At 36.4% G+C, this 24979-nt stretch overlaps 1 protein-coding gene across 10 annotated transcripts in view; it reads left to right on the top strand.

Moving 5' to 3' along the window:
* CSNK1G3 (casein kinase 1 gamma 3) overlaps positions 1-24979 on the top strand; it is a 123436-nt gene that overhangs the window by 28172 nt on the left and 70285 nt on the right. For 9 of the 10 annotated variants that reach the window (XM_070374067.1, XM_070374072.1, XM_070374071.1 and 6 more), the window contains exons 2-4: positions 883-1307; positions 11023-11063; positions 16746-16815. In XM_070374067.1, the coding sequence (XP_070230168.1) occupies positions 1130-1307; positions 11023-11063; positions 16746-16815 (289 nt within the window). In that variant the 5' untranslated portion in view covers positions 883-1129. Of the gene's footprint in view, positions 1-882; positions 1308-5137; positions 5202-11022; positions 11064-16745; positions 16816-24979 lie in introns of those variants that run through there. The other variant, XM_070374077.1, reaches the window with a different exon arrangement.

Raw genomic sequence — 24979 nt, 5'->3', positions numbered from 1 at the left:
TTGAGTGAAGGTGGAATTCACCTTCTGTGTTTCTATTTTCTCAGAAATGGCAGTTTACTCTACCTGTTATTCAATGCCTGAAAATATTTGTCCATATTCATAATTATTTACAGCAAGGGGGGAAGTTCAATATTAGTTACCCTATCGTAGAAAGTAAACAGTATATGTAAAACTCATTAAATTTTAGTTTTACCAAATGGGTGCTTATATTTCATCTGCAATATTAAGATCATGGCAGAATGTAATAAGAAACTTTATAAATAGATTGGGTGTTAGGAATAATTGCATATTTGGTGGGTTGCTAAAATTAATCAGAAATGTACTATTTATTTCAAACCTTGTTATGATTGCTCCATTCCCTATGTAGTTACAAGTAATAAATGTTTGAATAAATGAAGATCAAATAAGAATGTATACTTGAAAAGCCCTTGAAAATTATTAAATGTATGAACATGTGAAAGATATTAAACTCTTTTACTAATTTGCAAACTGTATTCTCTTTTCTTGCTTTTAAATTGATATTCCTGTATTGACTTACTTGAATTCTTTGAATTTTTTGTTTTTAATTGGAATGATTCTAAGCTGGAAGGTCTAAGCTGGTGAATGTATATTGGCTTATGAAATACTCAATACATTTTTGTTATTTTTATTTATTCTTTAAAAAGTAAGCAAAATCACTGATTTCGTTTGGTTTTGTTTTTGTGATCACTTTGGTGTTGAAGTATAGGAATAAAGGGGAATGATTAAGAGTCTGCTGAGGTTTTATTTCAGTGGGCATTAACTAATAAGTCCATTGCCTGAACTTTTGTTACGTTATTAATTTCCGAAACATGGTTTTTAGTTCTCTGTAAGTTGACTAATTTTCTTTTCTTAATATTTTAGCTCTCTGTCAATATCAGCTCACATCATTGAAAAATAATTCTGAAGACATGTTTTGCTGAAAAGACAGCTGAGAAAAATTTTACGAATGGGATGAACACGCGCCAGTTCATTGACTACCTACTGCAATTTGAATGTTAACATCACCCACCTGGTACAGTTACCTAGTGATGTACCAGTTCTCACAATACCCTATTTCAGTGTGCTTGTCTTGATTAAAGAATTCAAAGTGGAGTACCGCAAACTTGATATGGAAAATAAAAAGAAAGACAAGGACAAATCAGATGATAGAATGGCACGACCTAGTGGTCGGCTGGGACATAACACTCGAGGAACTGGTTCTTCATCCTCTGGAGTTTTAATGGTTGGACCTAACTTTAGAGTTGGAAAAAAAATTGGATGTGGGAATTTTGGAGAACTACGATTAGGTAAGACTATTTTGTTTATTCCATAATAATGGGAGCATTTTTTTTAAATGAAGGGTACTTTTTAATGAAATGATTTAGTTAGTTACTTGTTGTTTCATTGTTGTGGTAATTTTAAACAACACAGATACTAAGAATTTCTGTGTACTTGTATTTTCATTTTGGGGTCATTACTTAGTATAACAGTGTCTGTTTTCTTGAGATTAGCCATCCAGATTAAGAGAAAAAAGAAAGTAAATGAAAAAGCCCTAGCAGGCTGAAAGAGATACCAGGGGAGTCTTTGCAGTATACTCTTTAGGAATGATATTTAGGCTACCTTTTCTGATTAGAAAACATTTAGTAACTGGTTACTTTAGTAACTGCTTACTACCTTTTCTGATTAGAAAACATTTAGTAACTGTATGGCTTAAAGTTAAGGTAATATCCTCAAACTACGTCAGAAATCAGTGCAGTTTGCAATGTTATAATTTATTCCCCTCTTCCCCCATGTATGTCCAGAGTGGTTTAGAAATCTATATTCTTACCAAGGGACACAAAATACTGATTCACTTTATTCTTATAATCAGGTAAGTTTGGGAAACATTGATCTACTTTAACCTCCTAACTCTACGTTTAAGACATTTGAAACTCAGGGAAGGTTTCTTGACAAATGTAACCCATCAATTTAATGATGGCCTTTTAAACTCTCCTAGTGCAATGAAGATGTGGCTATCTTCATTGAAGAGAAACAAGAAGGAGGACAGCACGGTTTTATGGGAGTCAGTATTGAGGTTCTTTGAGGGCTAGCTGGTTAATGCACCAGCATGAGTGTAAACTTCTTTAAATAAAAAGAAAAAACTTAGCTTCGCAATTTTCATTAGATTTAACCTTGGTGTTATAAAAATATATGTAATTGTATGTTCATCTACTCAGCTACTTCTCTTTATCATCTTGTAAAACACTTTGAAAGAAAGTGAAGTTTTAGTCTCAAAGAGTATCAGACTCTTTGAGACCCCCATGGACTGTAGCCCACCAGGCTCCTCTGACCATGGAGTTCTCCAGGCAAGAATACTAGAGTGGGTTGCCATTCACTTCTCCATGGAATCTTTCTAATCCAGGGATCGAATCCAGGTCTCTTGCATTGTAGGCAGATTCTTTACCATCTGGGCCAAAAACATTCTAATTTTTAGTTACTCCTTCATTTCATTATTGTTTTATGTAGTTAGTGTACATTAAATCTTTGAATGAAGCAATCCAATAAAAGGTAATGACATATTTTAAAATACATATGATGTGTCTGATAGACTCTTCTGCATTTTAGTAGGGACTCAAATATTTGAAAGGGTGAATGTTTTATATTTTATTTTTTAAAAGATATTGTAATGATACTTTGAAATTCTTAAACTGTTTTGATTTTGGCATTAAAAAGCAGATTATTTACTTGTCTGACCTTGAATTACACCCATCCATCCATTAAAAATTTATCACATGTCTACAGTATTATGTATGAAGCATGATTAGACACTGATGATACACTGGAAAAATATAAAAATTGTCTCTGCCATTATGGAACGCATAAGTCATTTAACCACATGGGGCTTCAAATTTGTCAACTTTAAAATGGAATTATTTCTGCTTCCTGAATTATTGTGAAGATTAAATTTAGATAGCAATATAAAAGAACCAACATTATCCTTGCCTGTTTCAGGAAAGCAGTGATTGTTCTACTCCTTTAAAGGGTATCAAGATATTTGTTCTTAATTAAGATTATAGCATGTTGTATGTATATTTAAATTTAATATAAATTAGTTTTCTAGCTGTATATTATGACATATATATTTGTACTTTGTCACTCTCTTTGTATATGACTATAGTACTAAAGTATTTTGGCATTTATTATTCAGAATTGATTTCATATAATTTATTTCAAAATAACTATATATATATATATATACACACATCTGTGTGTGTATGCATGTATATGTGTGTGTGTGGGTATATGTGTGTATATACACAAAAGAATCTAGTGGAACATTTTAGCCAGGGCATATGAGAAAACTGTATTACTCCTATAAACTGAAACTAACATGCTGTATACTGAAAAAAACAGCAAAATACCCCCATTCTTTTGCAGTCTGTGAATAAACAGGAATAGGGTAAGATGACTTACTAGTCTGTCCATCCATCCATCCTTTATCATCTTTCTATTTATCTATCTATATCTAATCTACCTGTGTGTTTTTATTGTATATTTTTGTAGATTTTATTTAAATGTTTTATCTATACATGTTACTGTTTCAGTACTTACTATATATGTAACATGTCCATTTGCATAATTATTTTAGTCATTTTTTTTCTTAGTAGACTACTAAATAAAGGGAGGTTTTATTCCCTTTTAAAAAGGTTCCAGGTGATCTCTCTGTACAGAAAGTGTCAGTTTTTTCTATGATAAATGTGAATAAACATGTTTATTTAATCTGGATAAACATGCTAATGTTAAAAGCTGGTTTGAATTCTTAAACTGCCTTCTTTAAAACCATGTTAATAGACATTGATTTCTGGCACTAAATTTTTTGTGATTAGTATTGAGTAAGAAAGAATACAGAGTATATATGTTATAGGTAAGTGATTGTCAAAAAAGATGCTATTAGGATCTTGGGCTGGACAGTGTTTTGTTTTTGTCTGCTTGTTTGTTAGACTGTCCCATGCATTGTGTGGTATTTAGAACTTCAGACCTCTTGGACACTGAACAGGAGTTGCATCTCCACATGCAGCCCTAGGTTCTTTCCCTCCAGCCCCTACTCCCATTTCTAAAAGCCCCAAGGAGAGACACTATTACCCTCTGTTGAAAGTACTTTTATAGAGGATTGCTAAAGAAAGAAGGAAATGGCAACACACTCCAGTATTTTTGCCTGGAGAATTCCATGGACAGAAGAGCCTGGCAGACTGTAGTTCATGGGGTTGCAAAGAGTTGGACACGACTGAGTGGCTAACAGACACACACACACTAAAAAAAGAAAGCCGAACATAAAAAATTTGCCTTGAGATTAAAAAGAAAATAGTTAATCTTTTTAAAAAATCTAAAATTAAGTTTAAGTAAATGTGTTTACTATCATTTTAATCTGTATTTTTAATTGTAAAATGATGAATTGATATTTTTGGTTTTATTTTATCCTTGTATTGGTGGTAAGGCTTGTATCCAGCAAGTTGGATATATTCCTAGCTTAGACAATTAACCAAAACCCCCAGAAATGTTTTTAACAGGTACAGAATGAGACAGAACAAAGCTAGCTAAAATGTGGGGTTATATTGTATACATTTTTTATTTTCCTATGTATTATGAGGCTTTAACATCTGAAGAAAAACCTTTCTGGTCAACCATATAGACCTCTGACTGCGGATGTATTCTAGAAGTGTGGAATACAAACCAGCTAATATAACATTGCTTTAATAATAAAAAGAAACCAAAAAACCTCAAATCCTTTCACTCTATGGAAAGACTGCTCCTCTACAGGATAGCCAGTTCTTCAAGATAAAAAAAAAAATTGAGAGCATGCCTTTGATCTGCAAACTAACCAATTTAGAGCCATACCTCCCTCCTCTCTCTGGCCCATGCATTCCAGGAGGCAGTCTTCCTGAAGGCATCCCGTGGCAAAGCACAAGACAGAGAAACTGCCCTGAAGGTTAAGAGTTATTCAAACTAGTCACTCCTAAGCTGTTTACCCTCCCCTATCTTGCTTTTCCTGCAGAAATACCAAAGATCTTGGCCAAAGCTCTTCCCTTGCTCCTGTCTTCTACCGCTTGACCAAAACATGGTGTTTCTTCTGTGTCTCCTCTTGTAGCTATGCCTGACTGACCATCACGTGAAAGAACAGAACAAGGGTGTTATACATTGTTTTATGAATTAACATATCTGAAGTAAGATATTATAAATTTTGATATAATTAAGTAGACATGGAAGTTTTTATAACTTTTTATTTTTGTTTAAGAATTGTTTTGTTGAAAATTCTTCAGGTCTTAACCATATGTATCAAGTAAATATACAGATTTGGGTGGATTCATCTTTTTTATGTTTATTGATTTTTCTATATTTATTTGCTGAAGCTTAAAATTTTTCTGAATATGTAACAAAGGAGTAGGCTATGATGCTATAAGAAAGAGACCCTAGCATACAGCAGTGTTAGGCAAAGTAGTTTCTTTCTTTTTCACATGACACAGGCCGGAAGAGCAGCACCAAGGGCTGTCAGGGTATCTCTGCACCCTCAGTATGTGGCTTCAGTCTCAGTGTGTGAGTTGTTTACTCCCGTTGTTGCTGTCTCCCAGACACCCAGCCAGCAAGAAGAAAAGGGCCAGAAGATAATACGTTCATTCTCGCAAGTGGGCAGTGACATACCTTGTGTTGACTCATATCTAGAACTTAAAATCACACGTCTGCACCAAGTTGAAAGAGAGGCTAGAAATGTAGTCTAGCTGGGCAACTATTTTAGGCTGTTCTTTTACTAAGGAAGGTGAACAGGGATATTTCAGTTGATTAGTTGTCCCTGATATAACCATATATGGAGTTTCTGTAGAACATAGTTTTATAATAATGACTATTCAAATATCCCAATATTGGTAAACCCATCTTTTCAAGTTCAGTATGGCTCAAAGTACTATTGGAAACATCTTTTGAAATTGGATTAAAACTTCAGTGAACTGGAACCAGTTTACTTGGAGCCTTTTCTTATTTGGATTTCCTTCATACACACACTTCTCTCTCTTGCTTGTACTGTACCCACAAACATATACTTTGTGCATTGAACATACATTGTTAGTTTGTTCATATATATACCAAATGTGGATTGAAAAGCCGATTATTTAAGGGCATGCCTATACAAAGTGGATCATTGAAAAAGCAAAAGAGTTGCAAAAAAGTCTACTTCTGCTTTATTGACTACGCCAAAGCCTTTGACTGTGTGGATCACAGCAAACTGGAAAATTCTGAAAGAGATGGGAATACTAGACCACTGGACTTGCCTCCTGAGAAATCTGTGTGCAGGTCAAGAAGCAACAGTTAGAATTGGACATGGAACAAGAGACTGGTTCCAAATAGGAAAGGAGTACTGATATATCAAGGCTGTATATTGTCACCCTGCTTGTTCATCTGTGCAGAGTACATCCTGAGAAATGCTGGACTGGATGAAGCACAAGCTGGAATCAGGATTGCTGGGAGTAGTATCAGTAACCTCAGATATGTGGATGACACCACCCTTATGGCAGAAAGCAAAGAAGAACTAAAGAGCTTCTTAGTGAAAGTGAAAGAGGAGAGTGAAAAAGTTGGCTTAAAACTCAACATGCAGAAAACTAAGATCATGGCATCTGGTCCCATCACTTCATGGCAAATAGATGGGGAAACAAGGGAAACAGTGACAGACTTCATTTTTGGGGGCTCCAAAATCACTGTAGATGGTGATTGCAGCAATGAAATTAAAAGATGCTTGCTCCTTGGAAGAAAAGTTATGACCAACCTAGACAGGATATTCAAAAGCAGAGACATTACTTTGCCAACAGAGGTCCATCTAGTCAAACCTATGGTTTTTTCAGAAATGCATGGATGTGAGAGTTGGACTATAAAGAAAGCTGAGTGCCGAAGAACTGATGCTTTTGAACTGTGGTGTTGGAGAAGACTCTTGAGAGTCCCTTGGACTGCAGGGAGGTCCAACCAGTCCATTCTAAAGGAAATCAGTCCATAATGCATTGGAAGGACTGATGCTGAAGCTGAAACTCCAATACTTTGGCCATCTGATGCGAAGAACTGACTCATTTGAAAAGACTCCGATGCTGGGAAAGATTGAAGGCGGGAGGAGGAGGGGACAACAGAGGATGAGATGGTTGGATGGCATCACTGACTCAATGGACATGAATTTGAGTAAACTCCAGGAGTTGGTGAGGGACAGGGAAGCCTGGTGTACTGCAGTCCATGGGGTAGCAAAGGGTTGGACCCAACTGAGTGAACTGAACTGAACTATGCAAAGTGACAAAAATGCATTAGTAATATTCAATCATGGCTCATTTTTATAACCTTCAAAGTTTACTGAAATCACTAATATTCAAAAAAAGAAAATGCTTTTAGGATTTAGTTCTTTCTTCTGTGACTTAAAAGTAAACATTTGACCATATAAATGAAAACAAGAACAATATTTTTAGAAGTATTTTATTTTCATTGTATGGAATCTGTGTTTAAACTAACTTTTTGTCCTATAAATATTTTTTACCTATGTGGTTATGAATAAATATCATATACAGTACAAAATTCTGAGAAGATAATGTCTTGATGAAATATAAATTCCATTTTTAAGTTAAAAATTTTTCTTTTGTTAGACACTCAGGATTTAAATGTTCCTCAAGATTTAAATTTTTAATTGTATCATTAAAGTATTCACTAAGCCAATTTTATACATCATGTATTCTTAAAATATATATGGTCACATCTAAATGCTGAACTAATTGGCTAAAAAATGGTATGTTTTCTAAAATGATTTTTAATTTATGGGCTCAGTGAGTACTTTGACTACAGCTTGGCTTACACCACTTAGGTACTCCTATTAATCTCTGTCTTTGTGATCAGTGTAATAGGTTTATGAGACTTATGCTATTTAGCATTAGAATGAACATTTTTCCCCCCACTCATTTTTATAAAACAAGAACAAAACTCAGAAGAGCTTTATAATATTTATATGAACAAACACTGCTGTACAGTTGGCAGTGGTTGTAACTATTTTTGCCATGACATTCTTTGTCAAAAGTAGTCTTGCTGTTTGGTCATGCAGCTCATTGACCGTAAGGCAGTTTTGCCCTCAAGGGTAAGATAACTGGTTGACAGTTTGGTTTCAGTGCTCTAGAAGATAAAAAAAAAACCTGGTTGACAGTTTTGATCTTGAATGGTTGACAGTTTGGTTTCATTTCTCCACGGATGCAGTGCTTTCATTTTTTTTTCATTTTATATTGGATTCTAGTTTATTTACAATGCTGTGTTAGTTTCAGGTGTACAGCAAAGTGATTTAGTTATTTTTACAGTCCCATCACTTCATGGTAAATAGAAGGGAAAAAGTGGAAGCAGTGACACGTTTTCTTTTCTTGAGCTCCAAAATCACTGTGGACAGTGCTGTAGCCATTAAATTAAAAGATGCTTGTTCCTTGGAAGGAAAGCTGTGAGAAACCTAGACTGTGTATTTAAAAGCAGAGATATCACTTTGCCAACAAAAGTCCATATGATCAAAGCATGGAAATGAGAGTTGGACCATAAAGAAGGCTGAGTGCTGAAGAATTGATGCTTTTGAACTGTGGTGCTGGAGAAGACTCTTGAGAGTCCCTTGGACAGCAAGGAGATCATACTAGTCAATCCTAAAGGAAATCAACCCTGAATATTCCTTGGAAGGACTGATGTTGAAACCAAAACTCCAATACTTTGGCCACCTGATGTGAAGAGCTGACTCATTAGAAAAGGCCCTGATGCTGGGAAAGATTGAGGGCAAGAGAAGAGGGCGGCTGAGGATCAGATGGTTAGATAGCGTCACTGACTCAATGGACATGAATTTCAGCAAACTCTGGGAGATAGTGAAGGACATGGAAACCTGATGTGCTGCAGTCACTGAACAACAACAACTTTGGCTAATTTAGATACAATTGCTTGTTCTCTAATGACATCTTTACCAGGTTTATCATGCAATTAGAAATTGGAGGCTAAAGAACAATCAAGCTCTTCGTGTCCCTCGCAAAAGAAATGGTTACACGATTCCTGATGAGTGTAAGTTTCTTAAAAATGGTCAAAATTTTTGCTGTTTGATAGTGGAGAACATGATGGAGACAGAGTTTTTGTATTTGGTACAGCATCTAGCTTAGTGAATTTGGTGAAATATAAGGAGTGGTCATGTGTTGGAACATTTAAATGCAGTGCAGTGATTTATTACCAGTTGTATAGGTTGCACCTGGAGGAGGACATGGCAACCCACTCCAGTGCTCTTGCCTGGAAAATCCCATGGATGGAGGAGCCTGGGAGGCTACAGTCCATGGGGTTGCAAAGAGTCGGAGACAACTGAGGGACTTCACTTTCTTTATATAGGTTACATGTATTGATAATCAATAGGAGTGTCCCTCGATTATTCATTTTATTTCCAGGGAAATCTGGAGAGACTTAGTGCAAAATTTTTCTTATATCATAGAGAATTTAGGTCCAGTATGAGATCCTGAATCCTTAATGTTTGACTTTGACAAAGGAAGTATCACCTTTTCTCAGATATACCATTATTATCATGAATCTTCACAAATTTTAAATGTTTTTTATATTTTCATTTTTCACAATAAAGTCTTTAAAAGATTTTTTTTTACTAGTTTTTCATGTGTCTTTGTGTCCTATTTAATGTTTATTTAAAATTTTATTTTCCTTGTTTTTTATGGCAAAATTGCCTTATGGGCTGTTAGCTGGGCTATGAAATTGCTTGTGGCAAAGAGTCTTATGGTGAAAATACTGCTCACTGTGGCAACATATCCAAGACTGAAATTTTGTCTAGAAGTTTTCCTGCCATTCATTGAATAAAATGAAGTTAGGAGTATTATGTTGGAAAAAATTGCATGTGTGAAAGTTGATGATTACCTATTTTATTCAGTACTCAGTGTAACCAGGGCCATTTACTATCATAGTTAAACACAACAACTGTCATTGTTCTGTCTTTCTTCAGAAATCAAATATTGTTATATTTTTTATCTTTTTAGCTATACTTGTAAAGAAGCACATGAATTTATGTATCACATTATCTTTACATACTTAATTCTCCATAGTGTTTTACTTGAACTACAGATACTGACCCTGTGGAATTTTCTAGATTATTTTCAACTTGCTGGTGCAAATGATTAGTGTAATTTACTTGGATTCTTTACATATTAATTATGTTAAATCTTTATTCTGATTTGTCTTCTATCTGTTCTTTGTGTAGGTTTAAACTTAAAAAAGTTTAAAGTGTTTTAAGCTATCAAATCGGTATAAAATCTTCTGATCTCTTAATCTTTTTCCATTTTTTTTTTTTTTAATGCTCAAAAGGCTTCTATATACTGGCCTGATAAATATTTTTTCTTGTTTTATGGCTTATATCTAACTCTTAAAATAACTGGAATTTAATTTGGTTTTAAGGTAAGTTGCTAATAACACTTCTTCCCCTCAAAGTAAATAACTAGTTTGTCAAAGCCAGTTATTGAATAGTATTTCTAAAATTTTGTTTTATTTTAAATGTATTCTGGATTTTTCTGTATATTTACTAGATTATGTAAGAGCCCTATTAAGATCACATCCGATAATAACAAAGGATTTAAAATGAGGTGGTGATTGAAAAAGGAATTGTGTAGTCTTGTTTCAATATACCGTTCTGGTTTTGAAACGTAGTGTGTTTGCCTATTGATTACTTCCTAAGTGGTACACAGTGTTCTAACAAAATAAAGAGTTTTTCTATTTTTTTTTTATAGGCTAAAGTATTTCTTAGTCTTACTTTTTTCTCTGAGTCCAGGTGAAATACTAAATGTTACTGAGTTGATCATAAATTTAAATATATCCCTGTTATTGAGGTTTCTGCTAAGTAGTTGGAAGCAAAAATCTATAATTTATTTAAATGTATTCTGTGCTTCTCCTATCCCTCCAGAGCAGTTTTACATAATATATCTTTAAAAATTCACTTTTGGTAGAATCTGACATTTTTCTTTCTTTTTCAAGGGAAAAATTTGTATACAAATGAATATGTGGCCATTAAATTGGTAAGTTCATGTTTCTTATTTTTCTTCAATCATTTTCTTGTTATTTCTTTAATGATTAAGTTGCATTTTCACTAGTTTTTTCCATATCATTTGTAACTTGAGCGTTTATTTGGAAAGTATGAGGCATAACTGATCTTTTGTTATTAAGCTTCTAGCATTATCGTGCCCTCAAGTGTATGGTAATGTATAAGATATCTGTGTCTTTCTGTGTTATAACAACTTAATTCTTTTACTGTGGCAGCATTATAGAACTGAATTCTTAAAATTTGGTACTGCTTCAAATTTGAGGAAGCTGATGTACTGGCCTTTTTAATATGCTGGAAGTTAGAATGCAAGGTTTTTCTTTCTGATTCAAGCATTTGGACAAAAGTGTCTTTAGTGTTTAGGATTACATTACTTGGAAATGTATTTCCAGGTAGCTTCCAAAATCTTTTCTGTTTGTGTTTTATGTTTGGTAAAACCGGATCTTGCTTGACCTTCAGGGATTCAGAAATTCTTGATATGGGTGGAGGTTAGCCAGGAAAGCAAACTCCCAAGGGACTGATTTGAAGTCCTAAAGAAGCTTGGTATGACATCTGTAAGGCAGCTTTTTTTTTTTTGTATAGTTGGGATCTGGGAATTTTTATGACATATAACTTTGTTCTGGTGCAGCTTTACTATTTGGTTTGCCAGCCAGGTTTCCCTGAGGTTGAGCATGGCTTATTTGGTTTTCCCAGCCTGCCTGCCAGTCTTGATCTTCTTTGTGCCAATATAACCTCTGTTATTAGGGTAATGTGACTACAGAAGAGCCTATTCAAGCAAGAGGCAAGTTGGAGAAATTGAAAAACAAAACTTTGGGGATAAGATAGAAAACTGTGCTTTAAGTTAAAAAGCACAGTTTAAGTATCTTTGTGAGTATAAACCAAGTTTCACTGGAACAAATGCTGTCTATTTTTACTGGAAAATAAAAATGTACAGTAGGGGTTGTGGTGCTACTGAGATGGGCTCACTGACATGTGAGTTGGGACTGGCATTTACCTGGCATGAGTTCACCTAGGTTTAGTTCTGGTCCTTGATTTTTATGACAGAAAATCTGGTTAGGTTGTCTCATTAAAATTGTCGCTGTTAATCAGAACTAGATTCACAGTATCCATCAATTCACTTAGTCAAGTTCTCAGGTGTAAGTCAGAAGAGTTAATTTCTAACTTACAGTGAAGGTATTTTATTATTATGGGTCCAGAATGCCCACAACAGTATAAATCATGTTTTCTTTCTGTAGGCTGATCTACATAGAATATTAAGTTAAAATTACAAAAAGAAATTTGCAAGGTTTCCTCATGAGTGTGTAGTCAGGACAAGAGGAGTTAGTTTGTGTGAATCACAATAGGGAGGCCAGGATGCAAGGAACGGGCATTGCTGACTTTTCTTTTCCCATGGTCTAGGCCAGTGGTCTGAGATACAGACATTGAATGGTGTTGGGAGTGGACATGGCACACTAGGATGGCAGTTCCTATATTCTTTGTTATTGATGGCTTGTAATGAGTAGTTCCACTCACGGGAGCATGTGAATAATACTTAACTGAGGTTAGGGCAAATAAATCTTTATGTCAAAATATGAGCCACGCTAGGCTCACCTTTACTTGTCAGTTTCAGTCATTAACTGGTGACCCTTAGCTCCAGTTATTTTCAGATTTGAAACTTGTTTACCCTGTTGACGTCTTTGCTACCTTACTAAACATGTCCTGTGTCATCTGTTAGCCTTCCTGTGTATACACATACAAGTCACTTGTTTTAGTTTACTTTCATGCTGTATCACTGTTCCCGTATTTTTTTTTAAATGTTAAGTTTGGTTTTCTTTTTATTCTGGAACCTAAATTTATTTATTAATTTACTTTTGGCTAAACTGAGTCTTTGTTGCTATGCGAAGGCATTCTCTAGTTGCTGTGAGCAGGGGCTGCTCTTTGTTGTGGTGCGTGGGCTTCTCGTCGTGGTAGCTTCTCTTGTTGCAGAGCATGAGCTCTAGATGAGCAGGCTTAAGTAGCTGTGGGGTGTGGGCTCAGGAGTTGTGGTTCCCAGGCTCCAGAGCACAGCCTTTTTGTTGCGGTGCGTGGGCTTAGTTGCTCCACAGTATGTGGGATCTTCCCAGACAAGGGATCGAACCCACGTCCCCTGCATTGGCAGGTGGATTCTTCACCACTGAGCCAATGGGGAAGTCCCCTTATTTTTTTTTTTTTCTTCTTTTGTTTTTTGACATTATTTTTCTGCCTTGATTTGTCCCTTATTAAACCACAGTGATCAGAACTACATATAATAATGTTGTTATTCAATATTCTTTGGGAGAACTGGGAGTATTTTTATATCTATATGTGGCATTTTGAGGTTGAAGTATGGTATAGAGTTATACTTGCCTCAGATTCATCCAAAGGTGTATTGGCAAGATAAAAAATTTTTCATATAAACTGTTAAGCCATGGTTGGTATTTAGTTTCCTAAATATTTTCATGTGTGTGTATTTATGTATTTATATGTGTATTATATGTATATACATATATATAAAATGTCCTTATATATTTTTTCTATCTTATATGTTTGTCTGTTTGTATCTATTGTCTCTGTTTATACAAAACCTCATGATTTTGTTCAGAACCTGCCTTAAAAGTAACCACTTGAAAAATGTTGTATCTGTATACCTTCAGTACTCTCTTATTTTTGTACCTTGGTACAAAGTCGTTATTTGATGACAGTGGTGTTCATTCAGAGAGCAAACTTTAGTGACTAATTTCAGTTTTGTTATATATCCCATATAAAGGTTTACACACTTATTTAATGTTACCCTGGTTCCTATTGATAGTTTGCTTCAGGTTAATTTGTTAACTTGATCTCAGCCACCACTCTCATATCTTGTTTGTTCAGTTCAGTTCAGTCGCTCAATCATGACTCTTTGCGACTCCATGGACTGTAGCATGCCAGGCTTCCCTGTCCATCACCAACTCCCGAAGCTTGCTCAAACTCGTGTCCGCTGAGTTGGTGATGCCATCCAACCATTCATCCTCTATCACCCCCTTCTCCTCCTGCCTCCTGCCATACAACAAATGACAGGTTATTATGCACCTTGTTTATAGTTACATAATAACCTGTCATTCATGAATAATGAAAAATTCATCCTATGGTGAGGTGACTTTTCTTGTATGGTGGCACAATAAAATTTTAGTGCTAGTAAAGTATTGGAATCAAGCTAAAGTGACTCTGCTAAATTAGAGAGTAGATAGATCTGGGTTTCTGTTTTTACCTAGGGAATATTAGTGATTGAGTGAATTATGTATTTTACTTGTGATTGTCTACTTGGGTATCTTTTTATTGTATCTTATGGTTATATACTTTAATATAGTTAACTAAGGAATTCCACTGTATGGAAGGGGCTGTTTTAAGTCATATATATGTGTATAGAAATAAAATGAGAAAATATTTTATGTGTCTTTTGTAAACAAGGGAACTGAAAAGTACAAAAAGATTAAGTAAGTCTAGCAAGTAGTGAATTTCTGATTCACACCCAGCCTCTGCCTTTACCCTGCCATCCTGCCTCTCAAGAACTAAGTTGATTGTTTTCTCTTATAATAATCTTTATGATTATAACTGTTCCACTGGGATTTTACAGCTTCCTTATTTGAAGTCTTTGTCGTTGGCTCTTTCATTATGATATGTCAAGTATAAATTTCTTTTTAGTTACTCTGGGATTCACATTCCTCTTGACTCTCTGGTTTGTTGTCTTTCATCAGTTCTCGCATTTATTTCTTCAGTTGTTGCCTCTGCTCACTTTTCTTTCTCTTTTCCTTATCAAATGCATATTAGTCCTCATTGTATTGTCCAGCTCTTTAATCTTTTTTCTGTGTTTTCTGTTTTTCTTCCTGCATAATGCATTTTGTATAATTTATGTAGATGCATTCTACAAAATTTTCTCATTCTTTAGGTATTTTTCTGTCTCCCAGTTTCCAAATTCTTTTTGCTGTTGTGTTAGTGTGTTGACGGATTGGTTTTAAATTTTGGTTATTTTTGTTTTTTTGTATTTCTTGAAGTTTTGTTGGTTTTGTTTAAATTTTGTTAGCTTGTTATATACTTTCCTGTTGGATCTTGTTCAGTTTTCCTGTGTTATTGCTCTGTTATAGTTTTGTTTCCTACATATTTATATCTTAAATCTACTTTGCTTCTGTTTATGTTCTATGAGTGTGTGTGTGTTTGTCTGTGTAGGTATAAATCTCAAAAACATGTTGAATGAAAAGTCAGATACATACATATAAGACATATATCATACAATCTCATTTGCATGAAATCCAACAACAGACAAAACAAATCAAAAGATGATAGAAGTCTGAGAGAAGGGTGATAGAAAAGCGCTAAAGGCTTTTTGAGCTAGTGGTTGCAGTTTACAAAACTCAGTTCAGTTCAATTCAGTTCAGTTGCTCAGTCATGTCTGACTCTTTGTGACCCCATGAATCGCAGCACGCCAGGCCTCCCTGTCCATCACCAACTCCCTGAGTTCACTCAGACTCACGTCCATCGAGTCAGTGATGCCATCCAGCCATCTCATCCTCTGTCGTCCCCTTCTCCTCCTGCCCTCAATCCCTCCCAGCATCAGAGTCTTTTCCAATGAGTCAAGTCTTCGCATGAGGTGGCCAAAGTACTGGAGTTTCAGCTTAGCATCATTCCTTCCAAAGAAATCCCAGGGCTGATTTCCTTCGGAATGGACTGGTTGGATCTCCTTGCAGTCCAAGGGACTCTCAAGAGTCTTCTCCAACACCACAGTTCAAAAGCATCAATTCTTCGGCACTCAGCCTTCTTCACAGTCCAACTCTCACATCCATACATGACCACTGGAAAAACCATAGCCTTGACTAGACGAACCTTTGTTGGCAAAGTAATGTCTGCTTTTGAATATGCTATCTAGGTTGGTCATAACTTTCCTTCCAAGGAGTAAGCGTCTTTTAATTTCATGGCTGCAGTCACCATCTGCAGTGATTTTGAAGCCCAGAAAAATAAAGTCTGACACTGTTTCCACTGTTTCCCCATCTATTTCTCATTAAGTGATGGGATCGGATGCCATGATCTTCGTTTTCTGAATGTTGAGCTTTAAGCCAACTTTTTCACTCTCCCCTTTCACTTTCATCAAGAGGCTTTTTAGTTCCTCTTATGAGCCTAATATTTAGAAATTGTGTGTTTTACTGTAAGCTGTACTCCACCTAAAATTTTTAAAAATGTGTTGTTGCTACTGTCAAAATTTTCCCATTTCCATCGTTGTTCTTTTTTACTTTTCTGTAATGTCACTTTAGCTCAGAACCTTTCCATCAGAAATATATAATGTACAGGGCACAGTAATTCCTGGGAACAGAAGTAGAATCAGGACCATCATTGCCTTAGTCAAGAATGTTAACAGTATACTTTTCTTCAGGGTCAAAGAGTCAAACATAGACTTCCTAATGCTTGTGTAATAGCCACTTAACCTTGTATATGTTTATGGCATTAATTTATTTTACATTGTACTTAAAGTTGATTATTATCTGGATTTAACCTTAGGGAGACAAGGATACCTAATAGAGTGTTACACTATATAAGAGCTGACATCAAGATTTGTAACATTCGTAATAACTGGGGCCTAGTGACACTTTAATAACTTGTATATTTTTTATTGTTGCTTTTTTTTTTTAAACAGGAGCCCATGAAATCCAGAGCACCACAGCTACATTTGGAATACAGATTCTACAAGCAGTTAGGATCTGGAGGTAAAGTCTTATATTAATTTTTAAATTTGTAATAAAATGAATTGTCATGATAGTAACTCTAAGTTTCAAGGAATACTATGTTAAATTTAGTTAAAAGTAATACTTCTTAAGGCTATGCTTAGTAGGTTATTTTCTTACTAGAGTCTTCCTTTTTATTTTAAATATGCCATTTTTAGAGCTTTTTGTGTTGGTACCAATAGAAATAGAGAACATTTTTAAAAAATTTAATTGGGGAATATAAAGTTCATATAGTTTCCAGACTCAGCCTTTTTGGTGATAGAAGGAGATCAGTTCTGGGATTTCTTTGGAAGGAATGATGCTACAGCTGAAACTCCAGTACTTTGGCCACCTCATGCGAAGAGTTGACTCATTGGAAAAGACTCTGATGCTGGGAGGGATTGGGGGCAGGTGGAGAAGGGGACAACAGAGGATGAGATGGCTGGATGGCATCACTGACTTGATGGACATGAGTTTGAGTGAACTCCCGGAGTTGGTGATGGACAGGGAGGCCTGGCGTGCTGCGATTCATGGGGATCGCACAGTCGGACATGACTAAGCGACTGAACTGAAGTGAACTGAACTGATAGTTACTGAAATGACTTAGGACATAATAGTAGGCTGAAAAATGGCCCCTTAAAAGATATCCATATCACAGTCCCTAGAATCTATAAATGTGACCTTATAGCAAAGACTTTGCCGGTATGAGTAAGTTAAGGATCTTGAGATTAAAGATTATTTTGGGTTATCTCACTTCAGTTCAGTTGTTCAGTTGTGTCGGACTCTTTGCGACCCCCTGGACTACAGCACATGGGTTATCTGGGTGGCCCCAAATGCACAGGAAAAGAGAGTCAGAGGAACGATTTACGTAACGGAAGAGAAGGCCTAGTGGCTACTGAGGCCAAGATTGGAGTGATATGGCCAATAAGCCAAGGAATCTTGAAATCCTGGTGTAGGATTGTCCCGTAGAACCTTTTTGATTCAGCCTGTTGAAACTGATTTCAAATTTTTTGGCCTCCAGAACTGTGAGAAAATAAATTTCTGTTATTTTAAGCCACAAATGTGTAGTAATTACAGTGGCTGTAAGAAATTAATACCAGTATAGTTTTACATAAACTCTAAGTGAGAATGGATATTTTGTTCCATTGGAAAAAAACTAACGAGAAAATTTCCTATTTTACGTTGTATTTACTTTATGTTAACGTTTCTCTCAGCTCCACTTTTCATTTCTGTTCTACTAACTGTAATGATTTTTATATGTACAGTGTCTTACCAAGTAAGGGTATTTTGTTTTCCCAGGTTCAATAGAATGGAATTTTTTCATGTGTCTTTTTGTAAGCTCATGTTTACCTTCTGCTTGGTAGAGCTGTACATTTCTTAATACATTATCAATTTTGCATTCTTTTCTTTTTCCTTAGAGCATGCTTTCCAAATGAGTCATCATTGTGGGGACACTAAGTTGACATTTTGTAATAATGGTTTTATCATTATAATCTTTCTATAGTGCGTGTTTGAGTCTGATACAGACAGTCCTCCAGGACTTATCAAAATTATCACTGACAATTGAGATTTAAATGATAAGGGGATACAATTAATTATATGTGAAACTATACATATTAGTTAGGACTAGTAAGTGACCCCACTCCAGTACTCTTGCCTGGAGAATCCCATGGATGGGGGAGCCTGGTAGGCTGCAGTCCATGGGGTTGCTAGGAGTCAGATACAACTGAGCGACTTCACTTTCACTTTCATGCATTGGAGAAGGAAATGGCAACCCACTCCAGTGTTCTTGCCTGGAGAATCCCAGGGACGGGGGATCCTGGTGGGCTGCTGTCTATGGGGGTCACACGGAGTTGGACACGACTGAAGTGACTTAGCAGCAGCAGTAAGTGACAGAAAGCCCTAAGAAGCTAAGTGGGGGGAAAAAAGTAGTTTATTGACCACGTACTGTAAATTCAGGGAAAAGACTTGTTTATAAGACATTGCAATACTGTCACCAGAGACATTCTTTAATTTGTCTGTATGCTGTTTGTGTGTGTCTCTCTGTGTGTAAGCAAATGTGTAAGCTTTGTTCTCTGGCCCTTCTTATGAAATGACAGAGAAGCTTACCAACAGCCTAGCTTAGCACTTATAAAAGTATCTCTTAACTAAAAATTTCAGCAAAAGTTCTAGAACTGAATTGTAAGGGTTTGCTGAAGTGGGGAGGGAGGGATAGTTAGGGATTTTAGGAAGGTCATGTGCATGCTGCTGTATTTAAAACGGATAACCAACAAAGACCTACTATATAGCACATGGAACTCTGCTCGGTGTTATGTGCCAACCTGGATGGATGGGGGTTTGGGAGAGAATGGATGCATATATGCATATGACTGAGTCCCTTCACTGTTCACCTGAAATTACCACAGCGTTGTTAATTGGGTAAAAGTTTAAACTTTGGGGAGAAAAGTTATAGCACCAAAAAAATAAAAGTTCTAGGACTGAATCATACTTATTTCGTATCTAGTGATTTAATCACTGTGAATTTGATCACCCAGACTTGCATCTTGCGCTCATCTCAGATACTACCTGAAATCCAGGGGCTGGGAATAGGGAGATATTCCCGTGTTTCATGGGAAACTGAGGTGTTACCAGAAGAAGGAAGATTGGATGCTGGGGACCATGTGTTGAGAACTGCTGAGCTAGGAGTATAAGCATTTGTGCTAAAAGTTAAGAATGCCTGAAAGCAAAAAATTTCCTTGGAAAAGAACATAACCTATGTGCTAATTCTATAGTTAGTTTTTCTAATCAGATTTCAGTTTTTCTTGATCAGATCTGTAGAGTTTAAACTTCGTGATAAGAATGTTAATATTGATGTGCATGCATTCTAAGTTGCTTCAGTCATGTCTGACTCTGTGCAACCCTGTGGACTGTAGCCCTCCAGGCTCCTCTGTCCATGGGGATTCTCCAGGCAGAAATACTGGAGTGGGTTGCCATGTCCTCCTCCAGGGGATCTTCCCGACCCAGGGATCGAACCCATGTCTCTTATGTCTCCTGCATTGGCAGATGGGTTCTTTACCACTACTTCTGTTCTAATCCTTCGTACATGAACAATAGTGGACCTGAAAATGGAAAGCAACATCATGACAATGATTCTTTCAATAACATGCTTAACCGTTGCCCACCTATAAGGAACTGAAGTACCAAGCAGTATCAAGAGTGTAGGATCTCCATATGTTATTTTGTGGCTTAATTGATGGTGTTTTATCACATAAGTGAAATGCTGAAATATAAAATGAAGTGGTAAATTTATTTTGGGAGAGAGATGGTACAATTGTACTTTCATGTAGTGTGTGAATTTTGTATTCTTACCCATTCTTGAGTGTTTCTTGGGAAAAAATATACTTGTCTCCAGTGTTGGGGATGCTAATAAGCATCACTGAAAATTAGTGATGTTAGAAGTTATCAGAGTAACTTGTCAGCCCACAATCAATGACTTTTTGTAGTAGTATCAAAAATGCATTTAGAACAATTGAAATTGGGTAGACTCTTAAGTTATATAGTTGAAAGTTCACTGGATACAAAAACAAATACCAAAGCTTGCTTTTGCCCATTGAGTTGGATCGTGTTCATGCTTTTTAGTAGCCAAAAAACTTTGATCAAGAGACACAGCTAGTAACTTAAAGCCTCATTACTCTCTGTTCTCAACCATCTCCCCAGAGTCTCTCTTTTCTTGCCCTCCTGTGCCTCGCCTCTCCTTCTGGTCTTGCGTATCATATTCATATTGCTGTGGTTGTGTTGTTTTGTTTGGTGCTTGTTTTGGGTACTCCCTATCCCTTGTTTATTAGTTGCAGCTCTTCCTAATTCATAGCAGTTTGATTTGTTTGCTCATTGTTAGAAAACTGCCCAGCCATGACCTGGGAAATGGAATTTTAGTTTGGTTTTTACAGTGCTTGCTTTGTACTCTTGATTTTAAAAAGATATCTAACTCTGATCCTGTACTTCAATGACAGAATTTGTGTTGAAATACATTATCTATTACATTAGTAGTTATGTAAGAAGTTTTTGCATTCATTGACTCATGAAGCAATATGTATTTCAAAGAGTTATTTAGAGTTTGATCATTTTTTTTTTTCACCAGAGATCTGTGCTGAGTCATTTTAAGGTAAAATTATGTTGAATGGTAAAGCTGAGGTATTTCTATTCATATTGGAGACTAAATATTTAATTTACTCAATGAAATGTAATGCTCTTTATGGAATTTAGCCATCTGGATAAGGTAGAGATAAATATTTTTGAGACTCTTTGAAACCATTAAAGGAAGGAAGTTTTGAAGAAAATGGAAGCAGTTCTTACTTGTTCCTTTATTGATCTCTTTCTCAGTATTATTTTAGAAAGCCAGATATATTACGTGTATACCTTGCTTGAATGTACATGTACAACTGCCAACAATGAGTTGGCTTATATGAATTCACTTACGTATACGTCTTTTCAATTCAGAAATTTTATGTGAATAGTTAAGAATTTTGAGTTATGCTTAATAGACACGTTTGAAGAGGGGAGACTTAAAGGTTGGGAAAAAAAGAAAAGTTGGTGATTTGGATAGCAGAACTAGGGTAGAAAACTTTGAAATGCAGCCTTAGAACAAAATGGCAAGACAGAGTAAATCTGGGCCTTAGAATGGGAGGTATGGCGGGAAGGGAGAGGAAGGCAAAATTATATGATGACAGAGTCTGAACACTATACAGTTGACCCTTGAACAGTGTGGGTCCACTTATACATGGATTTTTTTCAATAGTAAGTACTACTTCCCAGGTGAGCTTCCCTGGTGGCTCAGACAGTAAAGAATCTGCCTGCAATGCAAGAGACCCAGGTTACATGCCTGGGTCTGGAAGACCCCTGGAGAAGGGAATGGCTACCCACTCCAGTATTACTGCCTGGAGAACTCCATGGACGGAGGAGCCTGACAGGCTGTAGCCCATGGGGTCACAAAGAGTCAGACAAGACTGAATGACTAACACTTTCACTACAGTACTACATGATGTAAGGTTGGTTGAATGTGAGGATGTGGAACCACAGACACAGAGGATCCAAAACATGTATATGGAGGGCCGACTATGAGTTATATGTGGGTTTTTGTGCAGTGGGGTCAGTGCCCCTAACTCCTGTGTTTTTCAAGGGTCAGTTCTACTTTGCTTAATTCCAAGGAGCTCCAAAATGAAGCTCATGGTTAATAAGAATAGAAGTAAGGCTATATAACTTTGAATATTAGGGACAGTGTTTGAGATATACTTACTCAGTTACAGTTAATACTTGGATTAAATAAATGTGGCCTAAATCTTTTTCCAATTCAAGTTTTTCTTTGTCATCCCTGAATCTTTTTTTTTGTTGTTGTTGTTGTTATTAAAAGTTTCAAGTGTGAAGCATTATAATTTGACATCTGTACAGGCATTCCTTGTTTTGTTGTGCTTCACCAGTATTTTTTTTTTTTTTTTAATTACAAATTGGAAGTTTGTGGCATCCCTACAAAGAGCAAGTCCTTGGCACCCTTTCTCTAACAGCATCTGCTCACTTCATGTCTTTGTGTCACATTTGGACAATTTTCACAGTATTTCTGACTTTTCTGAATGGGAGTTTCCTTGTAGCTCAGTTGGTGAAAAATCTGCCTGTAATGCAGGAGACCTGGGTTCGATTCCTGTGTCAGGAAGATCCCCTGGAGAAGGAAATAGCAGCCCACTCAGTATTCTTTCCTGGAGAATCTCATGGACAGAGAAGCCTGGCAGGCTACAGTCAATGGGGGTCTCAAGAGTCGGACCTGACTGACCGACTAAACCACCACCATTAGAGTTTTCCATTATTATTATGTTTGTTCTGGTGAACTATGTACAGTGATCTTTGATGTTACTGTCACAGCTTGCTGAAGGGTCAGATGATGGTTAGCATTTTTTACCCATAAAGGGTTTTTAAGCTGTAGAATTGATGCTTTTGAACTGTGGTGTTGGAGAAGACTCTTGAGAGTCCCTTGGACTTCAAGGAGATCCAACCAGTCCATTCTGACGGGATCGGCCCTGGGATTTCTTTGGAAGGAATGATGCTGAAGCTGAAACTCCAGTACTTTGGCCACCTCATGCGAAGAGTTGATTCATTAGAAAAGACCCTGATGCTGGGAGGGATTGGGGGCAGGAGGAGAAGGGGACGACAGAGGATGAGATGGCTGGATGGCATCACTGACTCAATGGATGTGAGTCTGAGTGAACTCCGGGACTTGGTGATGGACAGGGAGGCCTGGCGTGCTATGATTCATGGGGTCGCAAAGAGTTGGACACGACTGAGCGACTGATCTGATCTGATCTGATGTACATTGTGTTTTTAGACATAATGCTACAGCATACTTAATAGACTTCAGTATAGTGTAAATATAACTTCTATATGCACCATGAAACCAAAAAATTCTGTTTACATTTATTTTGATTTTCCCGTTATTGCAGTGGTCTGGAACTGAACCCAGAATATGTCCTAAGTATGCCTGTACACACTACAAAGTGATCGTCACCACATTTCTATTTACCGTCCATCACTGTACAGCTGACTCCCCTTACCCATTTCACTCATTCCCCCAACTCCCTTTCCCTCTGGTAACACTAATCTAATTTCTACATTAGGTTAGAATTTGATTCTAATGAGTTTGTTAGAACTGAGTTTGTTTTTTTATTTATTTTGTGTATTCATTCATTTTGTTTTTTTTTAGATCCCACACATGAGTAACTTTTTGTGGTATTTGTCTTGTTTGCTTAACTTATTTCACTTAGCATAAAACTTTCAGTGTCCATCCATGTTGTCACAAATGGCAGGATTTCATTCTTTTTTTGTGGTGGAGTAGTATGCCTTCATGTATGTGTACCACATCTTCTTTATCCATTCATGCATCCATGAACACTTAGGTTATTTCTGTTTCTTGGCCATTGTAAATAATGCTGCAGTATTTAGGGGTTCTTGTGTCTTTTCACATTGTGTTGTGTTCTTTGGATAATACCTAGACGTGAAAATAGCTGGGTCAGATGGTAGTTCTGTTCTTAAGTTTTTGAGGAATCTCAATGCTATTTCCCATATGACTGCATCAATTTTCAGTCCCACCAATAGTGTACAAGGGTTCCCTTTATCCACATCCTCTCCAGCATTTGTTATTTTTTTTCTTGTTGATAATAGCCATTCTGACAGGTGTGAGGTGATCTTTCATTGTGGTTTTGGTTGCATTTCCCTCATAATTAGTGATGTTGAACATCTTTTCATGTGCCTCTTACTGTGTCTTTAGAAAAATACCTATTCAGATCCTCTGCCCATTTTTTTTATCATAAATGAATTTTTCAAATTCATAAATTGAATTTTGTCAAATGCTTTTTCTGAGTCTGTTGAGATAATCATGTGTTTTTATCCTTCATTTTGTTAATATAATATATCATGTTGATTGACTTGCAGATGTTAAATGTTCTTGCATCCCTGAAATTAATCCCACTTGATCATGATGGATGATTCTTTTAATGTATTACTGGATTTGGTTTGCTAATGTTGAGGATTTTTGCAGCTTTGTTCATCAGGGATGTGTGTGCTCAGTCGCTGAGTGTGTCCAACTCTTTGTGACCCCATGGACTGTAGTTCGTCAGGCTCCTCTGTCCATTGAATTTTCCAGGCAAGAATACTGGAGTGGGTTGCCGTTTCTTACTCCAAAGGGTCTTCCTGACCCAGGGATCAAACCCAAGTCTCCTGTGGCTCCTGCATTGGCAGGTGGATTCTTTACCACTGTGCCACCGGGGGAGCCCTTATCAAGGATATTGGCCTCTTATTTTTTTAATGGGGGTCATTGTTTGGTTTTGGTATCAGAGTAATGGTGTCTTCATGAGATGTGTTTGGAAGGTTTTCTTCCTCTTCAATTTTTGGGAAGAATTTGAGAAGAGTTGGTATTAAATCTTTTTGAATGTTTTGAATAATTTATCGATGAAAGCCATCTGATCCTAGACTTGAGTTTGCTGGGAGCTTTTTGATTAATCTTTCCGTCTCCTTACTAGTAGTTATTCTATTCATATTTTCTGTTTCTTCATGATTCAGTCTTGGGAGCTTGTATGTTTCTAGGAATTCTTCATTCTTTTCTAAGTTGTCTAATTTATTGATATTGAATATTGGTTCATAGTGGTTT

This window comes from Bos mutus, chromosome 7 (assembly GCF_027580195.1).
Source record: "Bos mutus isolate GX-2022 chromosome 7, NWIPB_WYAK_1.1, whole genome shotgun sequence".
In the NCBI taxonomy this organism is placed as follows: Eukaryota; Metazoa; Chordata; class Mammalia; order Artiodactyla; family Bovidae; genus Bos; species Bos mutus.
Note: the sequence above shows the minus strand (reverse complement) of the source record. Positions and strands in the feature narration are given on the sequence as shown.